Below are 18,044 nucleotides of genomic sequence, written 5' to 3'. Positions count from 1 at the left end.
ATTGTTTCAAGATAATTTTCAGTGGTTTAGTGCAATTTTACAGATTATTGGATAAAAGTTTTATAACTTCATGTTTTAAATGGTTAACAGAATTTATAGTGAACTTTTATTATTTAAAATATCTCCTAGTGCTGTGATGTTGGCAATCGGGCACATTGTATTGTATAATTTTATTGAAGATGTTTCTCATTGTGCTATTTTCATATAACCTTGATCTGAGCATTCCACATAACTTTTTTAATCTGCAAAAAAAACGTGATAAACGAAAATTAAATGTGATTTAATTGAAACACTCATGATATACTTAACTGCATTTTATTTTAATTTGTACGTTGCATAAATAACTCTAAAATACCAAAGGGATCTAGTTGAATTAATAAAGTATTGAGAGGAAAATAAAATCTGAAATGAGGTTAGTGTGGATTATCATTAACATTTTTAAACATTGCAATTAATGCTAATGATCGTAATATTTATCATGTGGAGCAATTTTCCAGTCAAGATACCCTATGTGCACACATTGTTTTCATGGAAATTGATAAGTTTTAACTACAAACTCATACGAAAATTCTTAATGAAACTGGACGGAGTGTGAAACAAAGCAGCTTTGGATATTAGGTTATTTGTAGGTTTAGGACATTTTTTTAAAAATGCAAACTCATACAAAAATTCTTAATGAACCTGGACAGAGATGAGGGGCCTGGTATGTCGAATAGTCGTTGTGGTCACGTTCGGCTTAGTGTCCCTTGCACACGTTTCGGCGTTGTGTACTTAGCTACTTAGCACACTTGTCGACGATGTGGGCACGGTCGGCATAGTATCCCTAGTCGGCGATATGGATCATCAAAAAATCGTGTCGGCGAAGTGTCCTAGACCCCGACAACATCCGTAGATCCATACGCCACCTAGTCGCTAAGCGAAGTACCTCTCTGTACACAACAAACACTAGTTAATTTTTCTTTGGCCGTTACATGATCTTTCGGGAAGTACTGATCAATTAGCTTTTGGGCTACCCGCAAATTTAACTTTTGTTGGTTTATGAATTAATCAATAAATACATGAAAACACTCGATGAAGATTTTAACTAAGGCGCCATCTATTGAATGTTCTCCAAACTTATTGTATTGATACAGTTTTCCCCCTTTAGGATTCCCTTCTGTCACCTCTGCTGCAGGTGCCACTTTATCTTGCTTACGGACCTGCATCCAGATATGAAATTTCGTTGAGATAAGATAGGAACTGAATGTGTCAGGATGTTGGAACGTAAAAGTAGGTAAAGTTATTATGTCCTTCTTTTGCCGGAAAAAAAGAAGAAATTCCTAATTCTACGTATAACGTTTTAATTAGGGCCGCACTACCATACTGCGCTGTGGGCTCCACTGAGATAAATTCGTGACTGTGTAAGAGTAATCATGAAACTGAAATAAATATTAAATAGATACCCCTCGGAGACCTTTAAATTTTCGGGTCGAACTCGATTTCTCCTTACCGGCTCCAAGTAAGGTTAAGGCAAGTGTATTTCCCGCCAATTTTCAAACGCATTCTAACAAATGCTGCATCCGACATGCGCAGTAAGGTTTGTGTACTCTTTCCGCTAAACATTTTGTTGGTGTGTCTCTGTATGATGGCTATTCTTTATTATTTTCAGTAAGTAACACCGTTTTACGAGGCCTTTAAACGAGCAAAAAATGTTTTCAATTTATTAACGAGTGAAATGAACGCTGCACATCGAGTGTCCTTCGTCTCTACGTATTGTTATTACTCTCGTAAAGTTACCGGTAAGTGGAAGGCGTGCATCAAAGCGTCTCGAAATATTACCATTCAAACTAAAGTGAATGTTGACTAACCAAAATTTACTTCTACTAGCAATTAATTAATCAAAAAACGAATGTTTAAACCAAACCGTTGCCCTAAAATGACACTTCTTGGGTGTTTGTTGATCGACGTTTGTTTTAGTTTAAGTTGACATGGCGGCTGATCCTATGATTGAGTTTTCTCCTCACTTTCAGCTGATAATATTTTGCTGCAGATGTGAAATGAAGCAGAGCGTGTGCAATTTTTCAATTTAAACGCATTTAAAGAATCAACTTCAAAATGGGCATTCAGGATTTGCAAACATTTTTGGAAAGTCCTTCCTTGGATGGCGGTTATGTTTCCGTGGACTTATTAAAAATTGCGAGGAACGTTACACAACGCCAGCAACCGCAGTATGCAAGTCGTAAAATTAGACCGATTGGAAATAAGTTAAAGCTGATTATGGATGCTGAGTGTTGTTTGGACAGGCTGTATGGAGGTTATTTTTCGGGTACGTATTTACCATAATATTAAAATTTGGGTTTTATTCGTATTTTAAAGACTGGGCGTGTGGTGGTCAATGGAATAGGATGGTACAATTTTTATCTCTGCTGATGCAGGCGATTGAGCGTGGAAATATTGAACTTGCATTGGTATTTAACGGTACGGCAGTTCCCGAACGGATGTCAGAGTGGGTTGCGGAACAAGCGTATGTTAGGCAGAAAGTTGGATTAGTACGTTTGCGTTCATATAATTCCAATGGATGACCAATGCAACTTTTAGGTTTTAAAACACATAAATACAAAGGGTACACCTCCACCCAAAGTTTGGTGGACACCTCCGACTTGCATTAGGACTGCTTTGCGAATGGCATTGAGGCATTTAAATACGACTGTGGTATGTATCCGATAGTCTTCTTTTTATAATTGGTTGCATTATGTTACGTTGTAGATGTGCACAATGGATGATCATCATCAAGAGGTAATCGCGTACTGTAGAGAGTATGGGTTCCACGGACTGTTAGGAGATGATGCCGAGTATGCTGTTTTTGATCCACCCCGCTATTTCTCCTCGGAAAATATTAAACTCACATATAAGGTAAGAACTTTTCCTGGTATACAGAAGTCCCAAAGTATATGGGGTGTTACATAATCATAGACCTAATTTTTTATTGTGAACATGGCATAGGTATACAGCCATCGACATATTGCTTTGTACTGGGGGAGTGTAGATTCAAAATTGTAATCATTTGTTGTTTTAAACTTGGAAGTAGCATAAAATCAGTTTGTCTCATGAGGGTCACGTTTTTGTGTGTATAATTTCTCTATTAACGTATTGAACTGGTTAAAAGGAAGTTTCACGTGTATCTGATCTATTAATGGGGGACAAATTTGATTTATGCAGTTTTGCATAAAGTTTCCTGGAATTGATAAATTTCACATAAGTAATTTGGTGGTATGTCCGGTTATGACAGAAGTTGAAGTCAACTTTTGGAACGTCCTATATATTGTTTCATTTGTTGAGTATAATTATGTAAATTTCTATCTACATGTCATTTATAATGTTGTATACCTAAATTTAGCCGTTTTTGACATATTTTTGTTTATATGAAAACGTTTGCAGTCCCAATAATTGTTAATTAGTTTCCTAGCATGTGCTAGGTAGCTATTGCGATAGCCGTTTTTTGAACATTTCAAAATTTCATCAAATGTCGACGTTTTAGACCATTTTAAGCAACTTTTAAAGAATAAAATTTTTTCCGTCTGTATGTATGTACGTACGTTTGTTGGCAATTTTCTGAGAAAACGGCTCGACGGATTTTGTTGAAATTTTGTATATGTTTTAGGCATACCGAACAGAAAAATAACAGGCCGGATTTTTGAAAAAAAATTTTGGAGCGCCGTAACGGCATCGAACTTTTTTTTTCAAATAGCAACCTAAAATTTTTATTTATTATTTGGAAGACCTTATTTTCCTGTGTACAACCTACAAAAAATTGGGCCGGGTTATATTATCAAAAAACGGAGAAAAAAATTGGCAAAGTCAAAAAATTGTGTTGCATATGTGCAAAACGCAACGATCTTGTTTCTGAAGCAATTTAAACGAAATTTCTATGGTGTCCCTTTAATAAAAGCAAACAAAATTCATGCGCAAAAATCGTGTTGCGCATGCGCAGAAATGCAATTTTCTTATTTATGGAACAATTAAAACGAAATTTGGATGGTAGGTCCTCCTAATAAAAGAAAACAAAATGCATGCGCAAAAAATCGAGTTACGCATGTGTAACATCCAACTTTCTTATTTATGGAGCAATTTTAACGAAATTTGGATGGTGGTAGGTCCCTCTAATAAAAGCAAACAAAATGCATGCGTAAAAAAACATATGTTGGCAATTTTTGGTTTCAGCTAGGAAGCTATTCTGTCAAGAATTTGACACCTGGTTTTTTCTATATTATTTATGTGGGGCCCATTTCTTTTTAGAAGGGATTCCACATAGCAGAGTGTGTTGATTTTATTAAATACAGGAACTCACAAACGAACATAAAAAATCGTTCAAATTTTTTTTAAATAAAAACTCAAAATTTTTATTCCTATTAAGCACCAAAAATAAGGGTATTATAATAATAATGTTTATTCATCCTGTTCACATAGGACATAGGATTATGTAACTTTGTATAAAGTGATCTACCTACAGTAGACTCGCGTTTATGTGAACATTCGCATATTATGAACATTCAGTAATGTGAACAACAGTAGATGAGCAATGTATGTACGGGACCAGGAAGTGACGTCACACCAATCAGAATGCAGTATTTCGGTCACGTGGTCACGTGTGAGCCAATGGGAGCGCGTGAGTCGGCCATTTTGGGACGTCACATTTTGGCTGTTTTGCATCCGGTGTTTCTGGACCAGACAACGCGTCACACCAATCAGAATCGAGTATTTCGGTCGGCCATTTTGTCTACGTCACATTTTGGGTTGGATCAGGAAACGCGTCACACCAATCAGAATGCAGTATCGGCCATTTTGTCTACGTCATATCTAGTTTTCCCGCGTTTATTTCTGGACCAGGAAACGCGCAATAGTGTTTATTTATAGCAGATATGATAAGACTTTTAAAGGTGTAATAACCATTTTATTTTAATGCATGTAATAAATACCTACATAATATTATACAAAATGTAATGCTAGATGTGTTGAAGTTACAATTATAATGGAGTACATCAATGATATTATATTCCTAGTGGAGTATGCTACATCGGATGCAATAGTTTGAAGAGTTTCAGGCATAAATAATAAAAAAAATTAATATATTTATTATACAAATTGATTATATTTTTGTAACAAATTATTAAAAGCTTCATCATCCTCTTCTATTTCACTTTTATATTTTCCAATGCGAATACAAACGTCCATCGCAGCATAATGCGTGTATTGCACATAATCTCTAGTAGGGTATTCATCATCTTCTAATAGTTCCAAATATTCCGTTACTCTTCGCAGTAAAAGCAAAAGTTCTTTTAAATATCGAAATCCTCATCTCTCATTACGTTCCATACTTGCAATTATTCGCGTACGTTCCGCGTCTAAAAGGTCCTTCGCGCTTTGTAATTTTATTAATTTACTTTCACAAGAATCTGGAATATTTATGTCCACACAATCTTCTTTGTTTGAAAATTTGCTCAATCCCACATTAGTTATACAATTTTCCGTAATACGTAATAAAGTTGAACCATTTAATGGCACATTAATTAAATCATGTAACTTACTCAATTTTTCTTCAAACGAAATGGCTGTTAAATTCCCACCACTCATTTTTGATCGCTCATTATATTATAAAGATAAATATTTTTGGTTTTGGTTTTTGGTGTATTGTAACTAGATTAGTATAGAATAGTATAGTTAAAATATGAACATTACCGAAAATTCGCGAATATTCTCAATATTCGCAATAAATTACAGGAGACTTAGTGTGTGATTGTCAGAGGACACAACTTAAGGAGTGCAAATGGTTGGTTTACCTGCCAAACTATTGGGGAACATTCCTCTTAAATAAAAATAAAATTCGCTACAATTTTGGTCTAGTAACTTTTAGTCATAGAACCAAAAATAACAAAGTTATAAATGACAATTGATGAACATTTTGTAAAAAATTTTTTCATTTTACAAAAAGACATCATTTTTATAGAGGGGTTTCAAGGAACAATTTCATTACAAACTTCTTCATTGTTATTCATTTATTCATGATGGAATAATACAAAAAGCACGCTTAAAAAAGTCTAAATGCCTGTTCACAAATTCAGAACAGTTTCACTGAATTCAAAACCGTGTTCACATACCTCAAAATCGGGTCCACAAAATTCAAAATAGTTTTCACAGTGAAATACACAATTAAAAAATAAGTTTCTTCATAACTTAACAGGGTTACTGCCCAATGCAGCCAAAGATGTTCAATTTTGAAATGACTAGTAAGGTGGAAGTTACCCATTTCAACTGTAAAGTTTTACAACATATTTTAAGTTATTCAGTATTATTCGACGCGATCAAACATTCATTAAAACGGGGGGTTATCTTAGGGGTATTTCATTAAAAAAATTAATTTTTCCCATATTTAAGAAGGTTTTTGAGAAAGGTAAATTTTTGAAATACCACATACTCCATTAAGTTATCTCTGTGCTGGCTCCGACTCTTGCTATTTGAAAAAAATTGCATGTTTTCTAATTAAAAAATCAAAAAAGACACTGAAACAAAGTGTGACTAGACTAGAAATTTTGAATACTGGTTTTTTGACATGTTTCTGCTCTTTTTCTCGCTTTTTCTGACCTCATAATGGACAAAGACAAGAACACAGCACTTTGAACAAAAGTGAACAGCTACAATATTATGTTTCAAAGCTGCAAATTCATACTTTCTATAGTCTTCCAGGAATTATATATTGAATGTTGGCATATCTGCATGAAAAATAATGCTGAATAAAATTTTTGAGGGAAAGATTCAAATGCTAAATTGAATTGGGGACTGTAAAAATAAAAAGTCGCTGATTTGGTAATAATTGAATATAATCCTTGTTAAACAAGTCTCCATTTTTTATTTTATAACTTCAGCTTGAGGAGTATTGGTAGTATTTTTTTCTGTGACTACTTTTGATTTTCACTTTTTGTACTTATTAATATATCCACAAAATTTGTTGTTGGTAGGCCAAATGCTATCTGCTATACAGGGTGCTCATTTTTCATGCGCCATCATAGGATCTAAGTGGCCTTGAAAGATACTGTGTTGGTTAAATTTGGGTTAAATGTGTAGTGGAACTTATTATGAAAGCACCTTTTGAGCTAACTTGTTTTTGTAAGAAATAAATCTGAATTTTGCATTTTAAAAATTTTATTTTTGAATTTGAATCGTTCCCAGAGTTAATTTAGCAATCACTCTGTTAACTTATTGTTTTCCCAAAAATGGTGGTATCAGGGTCTTTGGAACACAAGAAAAGGTGCAGAATGGAACAAAGTAAGTGTCAAAACACCTACCACTTTATGTTTACCCTCCTGATACACTTACTTTTCCAAAAAGTCCCAATTAAATCATAACGGCTCTCATATACAAAAAATTGCCAATTATGCCAACGTCATTTTTGACATATTATACAGGGAGTCCCGTGAGGAAAGGGACAAAATGTTACTATGTGTTCCTTATGTGAATTAGAGTCGAAAATGTCTTATGAACATGGGCCTGCAAATGCTTTGTTATCGAAATATGATTTTTTTCATTTAATAATAGTAATTTTGACCTATGTTCATAGTATACTTTCAAGTCGATTCACCCAATGAACGAACACATTAAAATTTTGTCCCTTTCCTCGTGCTACACCCTGTATGTATGTCAAAAACCATTAAATTTAGGTATATAGCATTATGCGTGAAATGTATAGGTATAGAATTTTGAAATGAAATAATATATAGGGTGTACCATTTAAAATGAGCAAGTGGGCAACAAACTGCAGTATAATCAGAAGTGCTTGAAAATACGAGGTGCGGCTATTAAATCACGAGACTGGTTACGAAAAAGGTCTTTATTATAAAAATTACAGATCCAACGAATGTTCCCTTTCAATATACTCCCCTTCCCTCTGCTCACACCGAATCATTCGCTTTTCCACTGTTGGAAGCAGTGCTGAAAGTCTTCTTTTGTGAGCCCTTTGAGTAGCTGCGTCGTTTTTTGCTTCACCTCCTCCATTGACCCAAAACGCGTTCCTTTTAGGGCACACTTGATCTTGGGAAATAGGTAGAAGTCGCAGGGCGCTAAATATGGCGAATACGGCGCTTGTTCAAGCACTTCGATGCTTTTATCGGCTAAAAAACGTTTTACAGACAGCGCGTTATGAGCAGGTGCGTTGTCTTGATGCAAGATCCACGACTTGTCACTTCAAGGTTTCCTACGATGTGTTCATTTCCCCCTCTACACTTCTGGTACGCGTTCTGCGCGCGCAGTCTCGTTATATAATAGCCGGACCTCGTACACCTGCAAATATTTTAGTTAGAAGAATTCCTCTTATTGACATTATAATACTGCCAAATTTGCAAAGTATTTCAAGGTTTAGATATGGGCAGTTGTTGTAGGACACCCTGTATGTGATCTGATGTCGATCAGAGTTGAAATCTGTCTACGTGAACAAATGTGTTTTTATGGAAAGTAACTGTCAGGTAAGTTTCAATGTGAAAAACCATCCCTCGAGGTTGGTCTTTTGTGTTATGGTTATCTGACAGTTAATTTCCAAAGAAACAAATGTATCCCATAGGTAGATGGTACATGGAAACAAAAGTAATTTTGAGTTCATTAGTTGTATGTTTAACAAGCTAAAGAGACCCAAATTGACAGCGTACTATCTTGGAATAACACTATTTTTAATTTTTTTGCAAGATCTTAGCATCACACCCAATGATGCTTTCTTGTTTCTGTATACCTTCTGGTTGCTCAGAAAAACAAAGAATTGTAAATTGTGAGAGTTAAGGGTAGCGAAAATTTCTAGGCGCTTTTTCCGTCCTTTGCGTCCTCGTTCTTCTGATGACTGCCCTCTATCAAAAAATGTCCTCCCCTGACTAATGTACATTTTCACAGCACTGAGCACTTGCAAAAACTCTGTGACTGAACTCTAACCTTTAAAACCGAAACACGATGTGCCAGTTGAAGCATAGCCACGGGTTGGAAATTTCAACTGCACACCAGCCTTGGGTTGATGCAACGAGTCCATCCGTGGTTGGAAGCACGCGCGACGTTAATTAAACACAAAAATTGTGTCAACCCTCGGTTAACACCGGCCCTTGGAGAAATTTTTGGACCCTACGTTTATTTGTAAAAAAATTCGTTTTGGTTAAGGTACAATTTTTGTGTGTGTGGATAATACACCACAAAACTGTGTGAAAGCTCTCCGACTTTGTATAAATTTCGTTATAAAAAAATGTTTGGAAGGAGCATATCCTGACCTTAAGAGATTTTTCGGGGCGATTTTAACTGTAGATAAAAATAGACACATGCTGTTCAATGTTGGTTTGCACATGTAAGGCCAACACTGAATACGATATACGTATAGTTTATGTTAACAATTTGATCTTGCTTTACCATTTGTTTTCTGCGTACTTTAATGTTACACACAAATCTCCCTAAATATTGTCATTCTTTATAGGGATCACTGGAGACCAAAGAATACATGCTTAAAGAATTGACTAAAACCTTACAACTTAGCAGTGAGCAAATTTGTGTTGTCGCCGCGTTAATGGGAAACTTTATTTTACCTGAAAGTCACCTTCAAGATATTTACAGAAAAATTGTCCTTATTTCCACTGGGAAGGTAATTCAATAATATGCTGGAGACCTTGTTAGACTTTTTTTATAGTTAACGGGCGACACTGCGGTGAAAGCAATAGCTGAGTTCGTGCGATCTCTTCCCCCACCTTCAGATATGGAAGATTTAGTTTCACAATTGTTTGATAGCGGCGATAAACGCGCAGATCTGTTTAAACAGTCTGTACAGTATTATTTAAACGGAACTGCGAATGGGTTTTTGAAGTACTGCAGTGGGTCTTCCGGTAAGATATTACACGCTTTTTGAAATGTTGAGTCTTCCGTAAGTACCAGCATGATCTTCTACAAGCATGTTGGTGTTGTAGGAAGTAGATCATAGTGTACGTTTTAGCAAGAGTTGTAGGTTATACCACTCTGAAAGGAGCGTAGCAAACAGTTTCATTCTCTTATTATTATTTGTACATCTACAGACTTGACAGTCATTCTTTTGAGTAGGTAAAAAAGACTTCAAGAAGAAGAACCTACAAAACAATAACAACATAAATTGTGCAACCAATGCTAGGGTGGACGATGCCGAACTTGACACATCGGGTTTCGCATCAGAAACAACAGAGCAAGAGGTTTGTTTTTGCACTTTTTAAAAAAATTATAATTTTGTTTCTATTTTTTTAGCAAGAGAGCTTGCAAAATTATAAATTGGCAACTGCAAATGCTGTGATCTCTTCGGACATTGTTATAGGTTTAAGTGAAATAGATATTTCTGCCAAAGGTAAGTAAAGGTAGAGGGGGGAATAGCCACTTTATTTCTTCAAGACTCAAATTTTTTATCATCATTATTTGTTTGACAAATTATAATAGTAGCTTTCAACTATGTTTCAGATGATTCTTCGCCGTCATCAGACAGTTCACGATTAAATGGACATAGTGATTACGGCAGTGGGGAGGCGACAAATCACGTAGCCAGTCCCAGTACCAGTTCCACTACCCCTAGAGTTAATTTATTTGTAAGCTCGAGTAGTTCAAACGCGAGCAGTGTTCCAGAATCTCCTAAACATTCATTATCCCCACAAACAAGTGAGAACTCGACCGCCACAATTTATTTGAAATAATTTTGCGACTTTTGCAGATTTATCAAATGTAGTAAAATTGTCTGTCTCATCTGATGTATTAAGAACTGCTTCTCTTCGACACCAAAAAGGTCTTATGGCGCCGATGATTTTGCATCTATTAAGCTTGCAAGAAGTCCGCCTGCCTTGCGTTATGGAGGATGAGCATTGTCGCGAGTTTCCTCCAATCCATGAAATCTTCCGGCTGATTCGGCAACGAGTTTACGCGGTTCTTTTCAATCTACATCATATACGTTTTGTTCACTCGAAGAAAATAGGTACGTTTTAAATTGCTACGATTTTCTTTGTATATCGGAGTTTATCTTAGAGAAAGGAGAAGTGCCAGAAAATGATCCACCTCCGGATATAATTCTGAAAGAGTGGGTGTACAGTCGTGCAAATCCTTACCAAACTCCAGTATTGGTTAAAGCGGATCCATTACCATGGGCGGTGCCAACTCTTCACAGGTTATGGTTTGGACCGGGAGTAGATGACAAAAGGCGTAGGATGAGGGCGCTCTTGTCGTGTCTGAATTCTGATACACCCCTCATTCTGAATACGTCGTATGTACCGCAACATATGCTGGTTATGGCTTGCGTTTTGAGATATATTATGTCACAGTCTAAGCCAATTCTGAGACGGCAGGAATTAGACGCATTTTTATGCCAGGCTTACAGTCCCGATCTTATGAACGCGCAGTATCTACAGGAATTGACATTAACTATGGTTACAAGCAGAGGTGTACAATTGGCAGCTATGTTTATGGAGGGAGTCGAAATGGCTCTGGTAGCTAATGATGCATGTGGCGCTCCACTACCGTGGCTGATGTGTTGCCCTTGGTTATACTTTGATGGGAAATTATTCCATCATACATTATCGAGGTCTGTTCATGTGAAGAATTTGTTGGAATTGTGTGAAAACCACATAGATCGCGTGGTGAAAGTGGAACGTATGCGAAAAGCGATCCTGGAAGGATTGGATTTCCAATTTGCCAAACCACCACTGCCACCCCTTACAGGTTTGTACCTCGACGTTAATTTTAATAAACTCCTCTAATTCCAAACCATAAAGGTCTAGTTCGTCAAGGGTTACCTCCACCATGTAACCTGCCTACACTTCCCTTACCTTCGACGAGGGGCGCCGCTGGACTTCGACAAAATCCCCTTCCGGCTCGTGGTGGTCAGTTACAAATTGCGGGTGTTGTTGTAGGTTCCTGGGGGGCCAATTATGGTTACATGAGGCAACAACCGCAGTTAATAGGTGGCCGCGGTCGGTACATGCCTCCTCATCAAAGAGGTCAACAGCGTAAACCGGGCCCTCCCACATATCCTGTACATAAAAAGGGAGTAAGTAACTACTACAAACATTCTTTTTAAAATGTAGTTTTTTATTTATTTTATCAATAAAGTAAAATAGAGGAAGTAGTGTAAATTAAGCTCTCTGAAGAGTGGATTGTCACACGGGTGAAACTACAATGGAGAATGTGTTCTTAATACACTACCGGTGTGAAGAGTGTGAAATAGAAGGTGTGTGGTAGATTGAAGTAGTTTGTTTCTTTGTATTTTTTAATGGTAAACAATAATACTTGTTGATGAAAATAAGGTCTTTGATCTGATGTACTCAGCACTTGAGAACCAACAGAGTTAAATCCTCGTTGGGTGGTACTGTGTTGAGGTTAAAAAAACCAAGAAAATAAAATGGAGTCTGTATTGAATAGTTTTGCTAAAAATTATGATTGTTTTAAATCTTTTTTATTTGAATAAAATTTTTGTGAAGTGAATTTTTAACTTAAAATGGATTTTATTTTTTCTGCATCATCAAATTTCAGTTTATAAAATCTTCCATAAGTACCAGCATGATTTCATGCAAACATGTTGGTGTAGTAGGAAGTAGATCATAGTGTACATTTTAGCAAGTGTTGTATGATATACTACACTGAAAGGAGCGTAGCAAACAAAATCAGTGCTTGTCCTCTAATTGTCAATTCTCATAAACACCTACAGTAGTGAGATTCATGAATAACATGTCCTTTGCATAGGAGCAAAGCGAGCAAGAGAATTGTCCTGAACATTTTTTAAATGTGAAACCTTTTGTTAATAGATTCATTTTGATTGCTGTTGGTAACTACTACCTAATGCATGTGGTGAACATGGGGACTGTAATGTTCCCTGCAAAATATCCACGTGGTGGGCTGCTTTTTTGCTTGTATTGTGTCCTCTGCAGCAGCTTGTATTTTGTATCTTTTTCATTATTTTCAGCATGATCGTTAACCCAAATAAACACAATTCATTGATTGACGATTACAAAAATTTATTCCAAAACACATGAAACAATTATAACAAAATCCCTGAAGAAAGAGAAGCTTACAAAGCTTGTTTGGTACCTCGCAGCAGGCGGTCGATAATTGAAAATAAAAAAATCTAAAATTACTTACAATTTTTTTTCTTTAATAAACCAAATAATTTGTTTTAAATTTCGTCCAATAACAAAACTTCTGATCCCAAACGACCAGATGTCCCTACATTTTCACACACAATTTTATGGTTTACAATTAAATACACATATCTAGATAAACCATTTACAATAGTGATAAACTTTAAATATGGAAAGAATACGCATTTACAAACAATTCTAAAAGGAGAAATAACGCTGAGACACAAATTCAAGTAAAATAAAAATAAAATATTCTTATGTACAGGATGTCCCGTTATTACTTTTGGGGTTTAGACCGAAATAACGTCCATATGACGTCTACACAATAATGGATAATTTTTTATCCTGTTGATATCGTGAATGCATAGTGTCAAAGTTCTTAATCAATCATGCTGGTTATCAGGGCGCGTGGTAAATGGTTAATTTCATATCAACTTTCAGAAAAGGCTTTGCTAAAGGGGTAAATTGTTTGCAATGAAATTGCTCGCTAACCTTTTCATCTTTGCACTAAGATTACTGCTCCTAAACTTTTAAATTGCATACTGACTCACCTACACTTCTGAATTTAGGGAATTACGGCTGTTCTATTGATATATTACTTGTTCCATTCTGTGGAATTCATCAATTACCAGGCATTGCCCCAGCTTAGTACTGTGCATATCAACCGAACAACCGATTGTAACATAAAATCTGGTTGTTGATATACAGTGGAGTCACGATAGTTTGAGATTCCATGTAATTTAAGGCAACTAGCTCAAAACTTCTGCATTAAAAAGATGTAGTTTTCCTAACGCCTATTCCCTAACCTCAGATTTTTCTTTAAATGTAATGTGTAATTCCAATTTTTCACAATCCGAGGTACCTTCAGTCCTATCCAACTCGAATTACCGGGACTCCACTGTATTTATACAAAATGTATTTAGAACTTATGTTCTATCATGTATTGCTTTCAGCCAAACAAGAAAAAGAACTTTCCTGCCAAACAAAAGCAACAACCTGTCAGTCGCGGTAGAGGATTAATCTTGAAAACAGATAACGGGTATGTTCTTACTAATCATAGTTAGCATCGACTAACGCGCCCACTTTAGTGACATGCTGGCTAGTGAGGTATTAAAAGATCAGTTGACACCATCCGATGATGTACTGTATGAAGATTGTAAGGAACCCGAACATTTGGGCCAAGGTGACGGTTTACTACTTCACATGGATCCGTCATACTAGGTCGCTTACCAAATGTGTTTCGTGTACATGTGATTAATTTGTTTAGTTGATTTACATTTTATGTGTTGACTTTTTTTAATTGATATTTGTTTAAAGAAGATACTGTTTTCAATTATTGTGCGCGAGGTGTTTTACTTAGACGTAACAAAGAAGGAATTGACTGAAAGTATTTTATTGTCGTTTTAATGTCGATAAAAAGACAAGGTTTTACTACTTCGGTAAGTTGTCAACGATTTTTATATTAGCAGTGTGCTGGTAACATATTCATACGGAAAGAAAAACTAGATGTAAGTTGTGTCGGGTTGCTGTTAAAACTCTGCTGGCACTGCCTCGCTGTGTTCCAGATAAACCTGTACATGTCGACTGATTGTTTGAGAACAAATGTATATTTTTCTATGTTTGTTACAACTGTTATATAAAATATATTGACTGAGAAGAGAGAGCATGCGCCTGTATTGGCTGTGATCGTAATTATGGTATTTATACACTAGATCTGTTGGTCAGCTTGGTTGAATAGAAAATTTACGTTTACGAATCTTTACGAATGTTTCTTTTTGTATTGTATATTATTTATCGATAGTTGTAGTTTTTTTATCTTAAAGATGTAAATGGTAACTTTTATATTCTATCAAGAGTGTTGGAATTTTGATGTTGGTTTGCTCTATTTATGATAAAAACAGTTCATAATTCAACAAGAATTGTTACAAACGTAATTTATCCAAAGTTAAAAATTCATCATCTTAACAATTTGAAATGCAATCAATGCCCAATCTCTTAACCAAACTGCATTTTGCTACACAAATTAAACGATTTTTGATATGAGTACGTGCCCTGCTTTATGGATTATCATCGTTCCTATAATGCATAAAAAATCAATTTTAAAAGTGCGCAGGGTGTTGGTGAGAGTTTACGAAATTCTTGCCGATACTAGTTGTGTTTCCATTTCTTGCTCAATTGCTCATTGGAGATCAATATAGCAAAAACATTTCAACTATACACAATAAGAAGTCTTTAAAGAAATGTTACGATGTAAATCTAAAATTTACATTTCATTCACAATTTTTGCACCTTGAATTTGCTTATTTGCCAAAACAAGGTAATTTTTTTCTAGTAGAGGTTCACAAGTATATTCATGTATTTGATTCTAGTCTGCTTCGGACTATGAACGGAAATATTTGAACGAGATAAGTTCAAACAGAATTTTTTGTCAGTTGTAGATTATTGTGCGCTAGCAAGGTCAATTTTTACTATTTTCTTTCGTATTAGTTTATACCTCAATTTAGGTTTTTTAAAATTGTAGATGCTTTTTGCAATTGTCTTAGAATTTACAATGCCAATTGTATGTGAAATAATATGCAGTCTAAAAATAGTTTTACGCCATAAAAGTCTGTGTAATTTTTATTTTTAGGCTGTTTTAGAAACTATTTTTGAATTTATATTTAGATTTTTTGTTTTATTGTGCTTATTAAGTTAAAAGTTTCATGTTGTATGTAACTTTATATTTGCATTTTTGGAATAATTCTGTGAGCACCTTTAGATAGACTATGTACGATTGGTAAACTCACTTATTTTTTAAATGTAATAGTAACGAAAATTTCAATTTGAGAAACCGTTTAATATAAATGTTGGCGTTCACAGAAATTTGTCTGCCTATTACAGTTTTTCTGAAGGAAATATCTTCAGTACCAATGTTTATCCATTTATAAAGTTAAAATATACCTATCTGTTATTAACATAGTAACTTCAAATATATAATTATGTGTATATTGGCTCTTGTGGGTGAAAGGGCATCCATGAGTACATTAAAAATATAAAACTATGTATTTTTAGAGTAGTAAAGTGATTTTTTGTTAACGCAGGGCAATATTCCCTTCTTAATTTGTTGTTGCGATTAAAACATTTCTTTTTTAAATGACGAATATTGCCTATGTGGTTTATGTAAAATCGCTACATTTAAGTCCGTTTTTTGCTTCTCATGTTAAGAAACATTAAAAACAGAACAGTTCAACAGTTTATAGGGGCGTTTTAATTGAATTTGTATTGTCAAAATTAAGTAGTGAAGGATGGCACACTGTGCATGGAGAGAGAGATCGATATGTTTGGTATAAATTTTTGAACCAATATGTTTTTTATTTATCACGTTTCCCCATCTTTCCTTATCTCACTGAAACTTCTTCTTTCGTAGTTTGTAAATTACGTCCATGTGCTTTTTTATAGTTCGCGAACACCTTTTTTTAAATGTTGGGGTTTACTTTTCGCATTTCAAATTAAAATCGATTTTTTTCATAACTGCAACTCATTTTGTATTGACTGAACAATTATTATGAGAAACTTATTACAACATCCATGAATTGAACGACTTTAAACTTATTTTTTATTATGCCTATTATCGTAGGTAATTGCACAAGTGCATCAAAATTACCGATAATTTTTTTGAAAGCATGTTGTCTAAAAACTGCACGAGTTTTTTTTCATATTTTGGCAATTTTAACAAAATATGAAAATGACCGAATGCAGTTTTTTACTGACAACATGCTTGAATAAAAAATTATCACTTATAATTGCACAAGAGGTTTGTATTTTACCGAGTAAATTTGGGTTGTTAAGGTAATGAAAATCTGTTGCCTAGCAATTCGACGAGAAAAACTGTCAACTAATAAAAATGCGACACCGCAGGTGGAGCATTTTTAGGTTGACAGTTTTTCGAGTCCAATTGCTAAAAGGAAACAGATTTGAATTGCCACAACCCAAATTTACTCGGTTTAAATACAAACCTCGAGTGTAATTCGGCAGGACAATTTAACGAACAAGAAATTCACCAAACTAGTCAATTATTGACAGACGTCAAACTAGTCATATGGGTAAGGATAATGCGATAATTGGTTCGAAAATGAATAAGTGAAAAAACCACTAGTGCATTTGTCGCTGGAAAAGTTGCAGGTAACTTTTGCCGCTGTCAAAGTGACAATTTCACTGCGGCTTATGCGATTTTTTATACATGAGTTGAATTGTCACTTATAATTGCACAAGAGGTTTGTATTTTACCGAGTAAATTTGGGTTGTTAAGGTAATGAAAATTTGTTGCCTAGCAATTAGACGAGAAAAACTGTCAACTAATAAAAATGCGACACCGAAGGTGGAGCATTTTTAGGTTGACAGTTTTTCGAGTTCAATTGCTAAAAGGAAACAGATTTGAATTGCAGCAACCCAAATTTACTCGGTTTAAATGCAAACCTCGAGTGTAATTCGGCAGGACAATTTAACGAACAAGAAATTCACCAAACTAGTCAATTATTGACAGACGTCAAACTAGTCATATGGGAAAGGATAATGCGATAATTGGTGCGAAAATGAATAAGTGAAAAAACCACTAGTGCATTTGTCGCTGGAAAAGTTGCAGGTAACTTTTGCCGCTGTCAAAGTGACAATTACACTGCGGCTTATGTGATTTTTTATACATAAGTGCTCCTTCGCACTGGGCGACTTAGCAGCGCTTCTAAGCAGAAGGACAGGACGCAGTGCGGCCCTGCTAAACAGACCAGTATGAAGGGGCAGTTACGAGTATTTACTTTGAATTTTGCAAGTATAAGCATTTGCTTACTTTTATTCATACGGCCCAGTGTCGCATCTATGGCGTAGAGGGAGAGAATTTGCAAATGCACGAATTTTCCCGGGGAACGTCGGACTATCCCG

The 18,044-nt window shown here is 35.3% G+C and overlaps 1 protein-coding gene and 1 long non-coding RNA gene across 2 annotated transcripts; one reads left to right on the top strand and one right to left on the bottom strand.

The window, feature by feature from the left end:
• Positions 1-12: 12 nt before the first annotated feature.
• LOC116175977 lies at positions 13-700 on the bottom strand. The gene is made up of 2 exons (XR_004146398.1): positions 310-700; positions 13-242 (listed from the first exon to the last, which is right to left on the bottom strand). It is a non-coding gene; the product is annotated as an uncharacterized LOC116175977 (long non-coding RNA).
• An 870-nt stretch (positions 701-1,570) lies between these two features.
• On the top strand, positions 1,571-16,472 carry LOC116175975 (constitutive coactivator of PPAR-gamma-like protein 1). The gene is made up of 15 exons (XM_031494375.1): positions 1,571-1,778; positions 2,010-2,305; positions 2,356-2,528; positions 2,578-2,691; positions 2,746-2,892; positions 9,473-9,637; positions 9,683-9,875; positions 10,087-10,211; positions 10,264-10,360; positions 10,471-10,665; positions 10,718-10,975; positions 11,026-11,715; positions 11,769-12,043; positions 14,084-14,169; positions 14,219-16,472. Exons 2-15 carry the CDS (start codon positions 2,095-2,097, stop codon positions 14,349-14,351), a joined length of 2,862 nt encoding a protein of 953 aa, XP_031350235.1. The 5' UTR covers positions 1,571-1,778; positions 2,010-2,094; the 3' UTR covers positions 14,352-16,472.
• The last annotated feature ends 1,572 nt before the right edge of the window (positions 16,473-18,044 follow it).

This window comes from Photinus pyralis, unplaced genomic scaffold (assembly GCF_008802855.1).
Source record: "Photinus pyralis isolate 1611_PpyrPB1 unplaced genomic scaffold, Ppyr1.3 Ppyr1.4_LG7, whole genome shotgun sequence".
Lineage (NCBI taxonomy): Eukaryota > Metazoa > Arthropoda > Insecta > Coleoptera > Lampyridae > Photinus > Photinus pyralis.
This window is presented reverse-complemented; position numbering and strand designations above follow the sequence as displayed.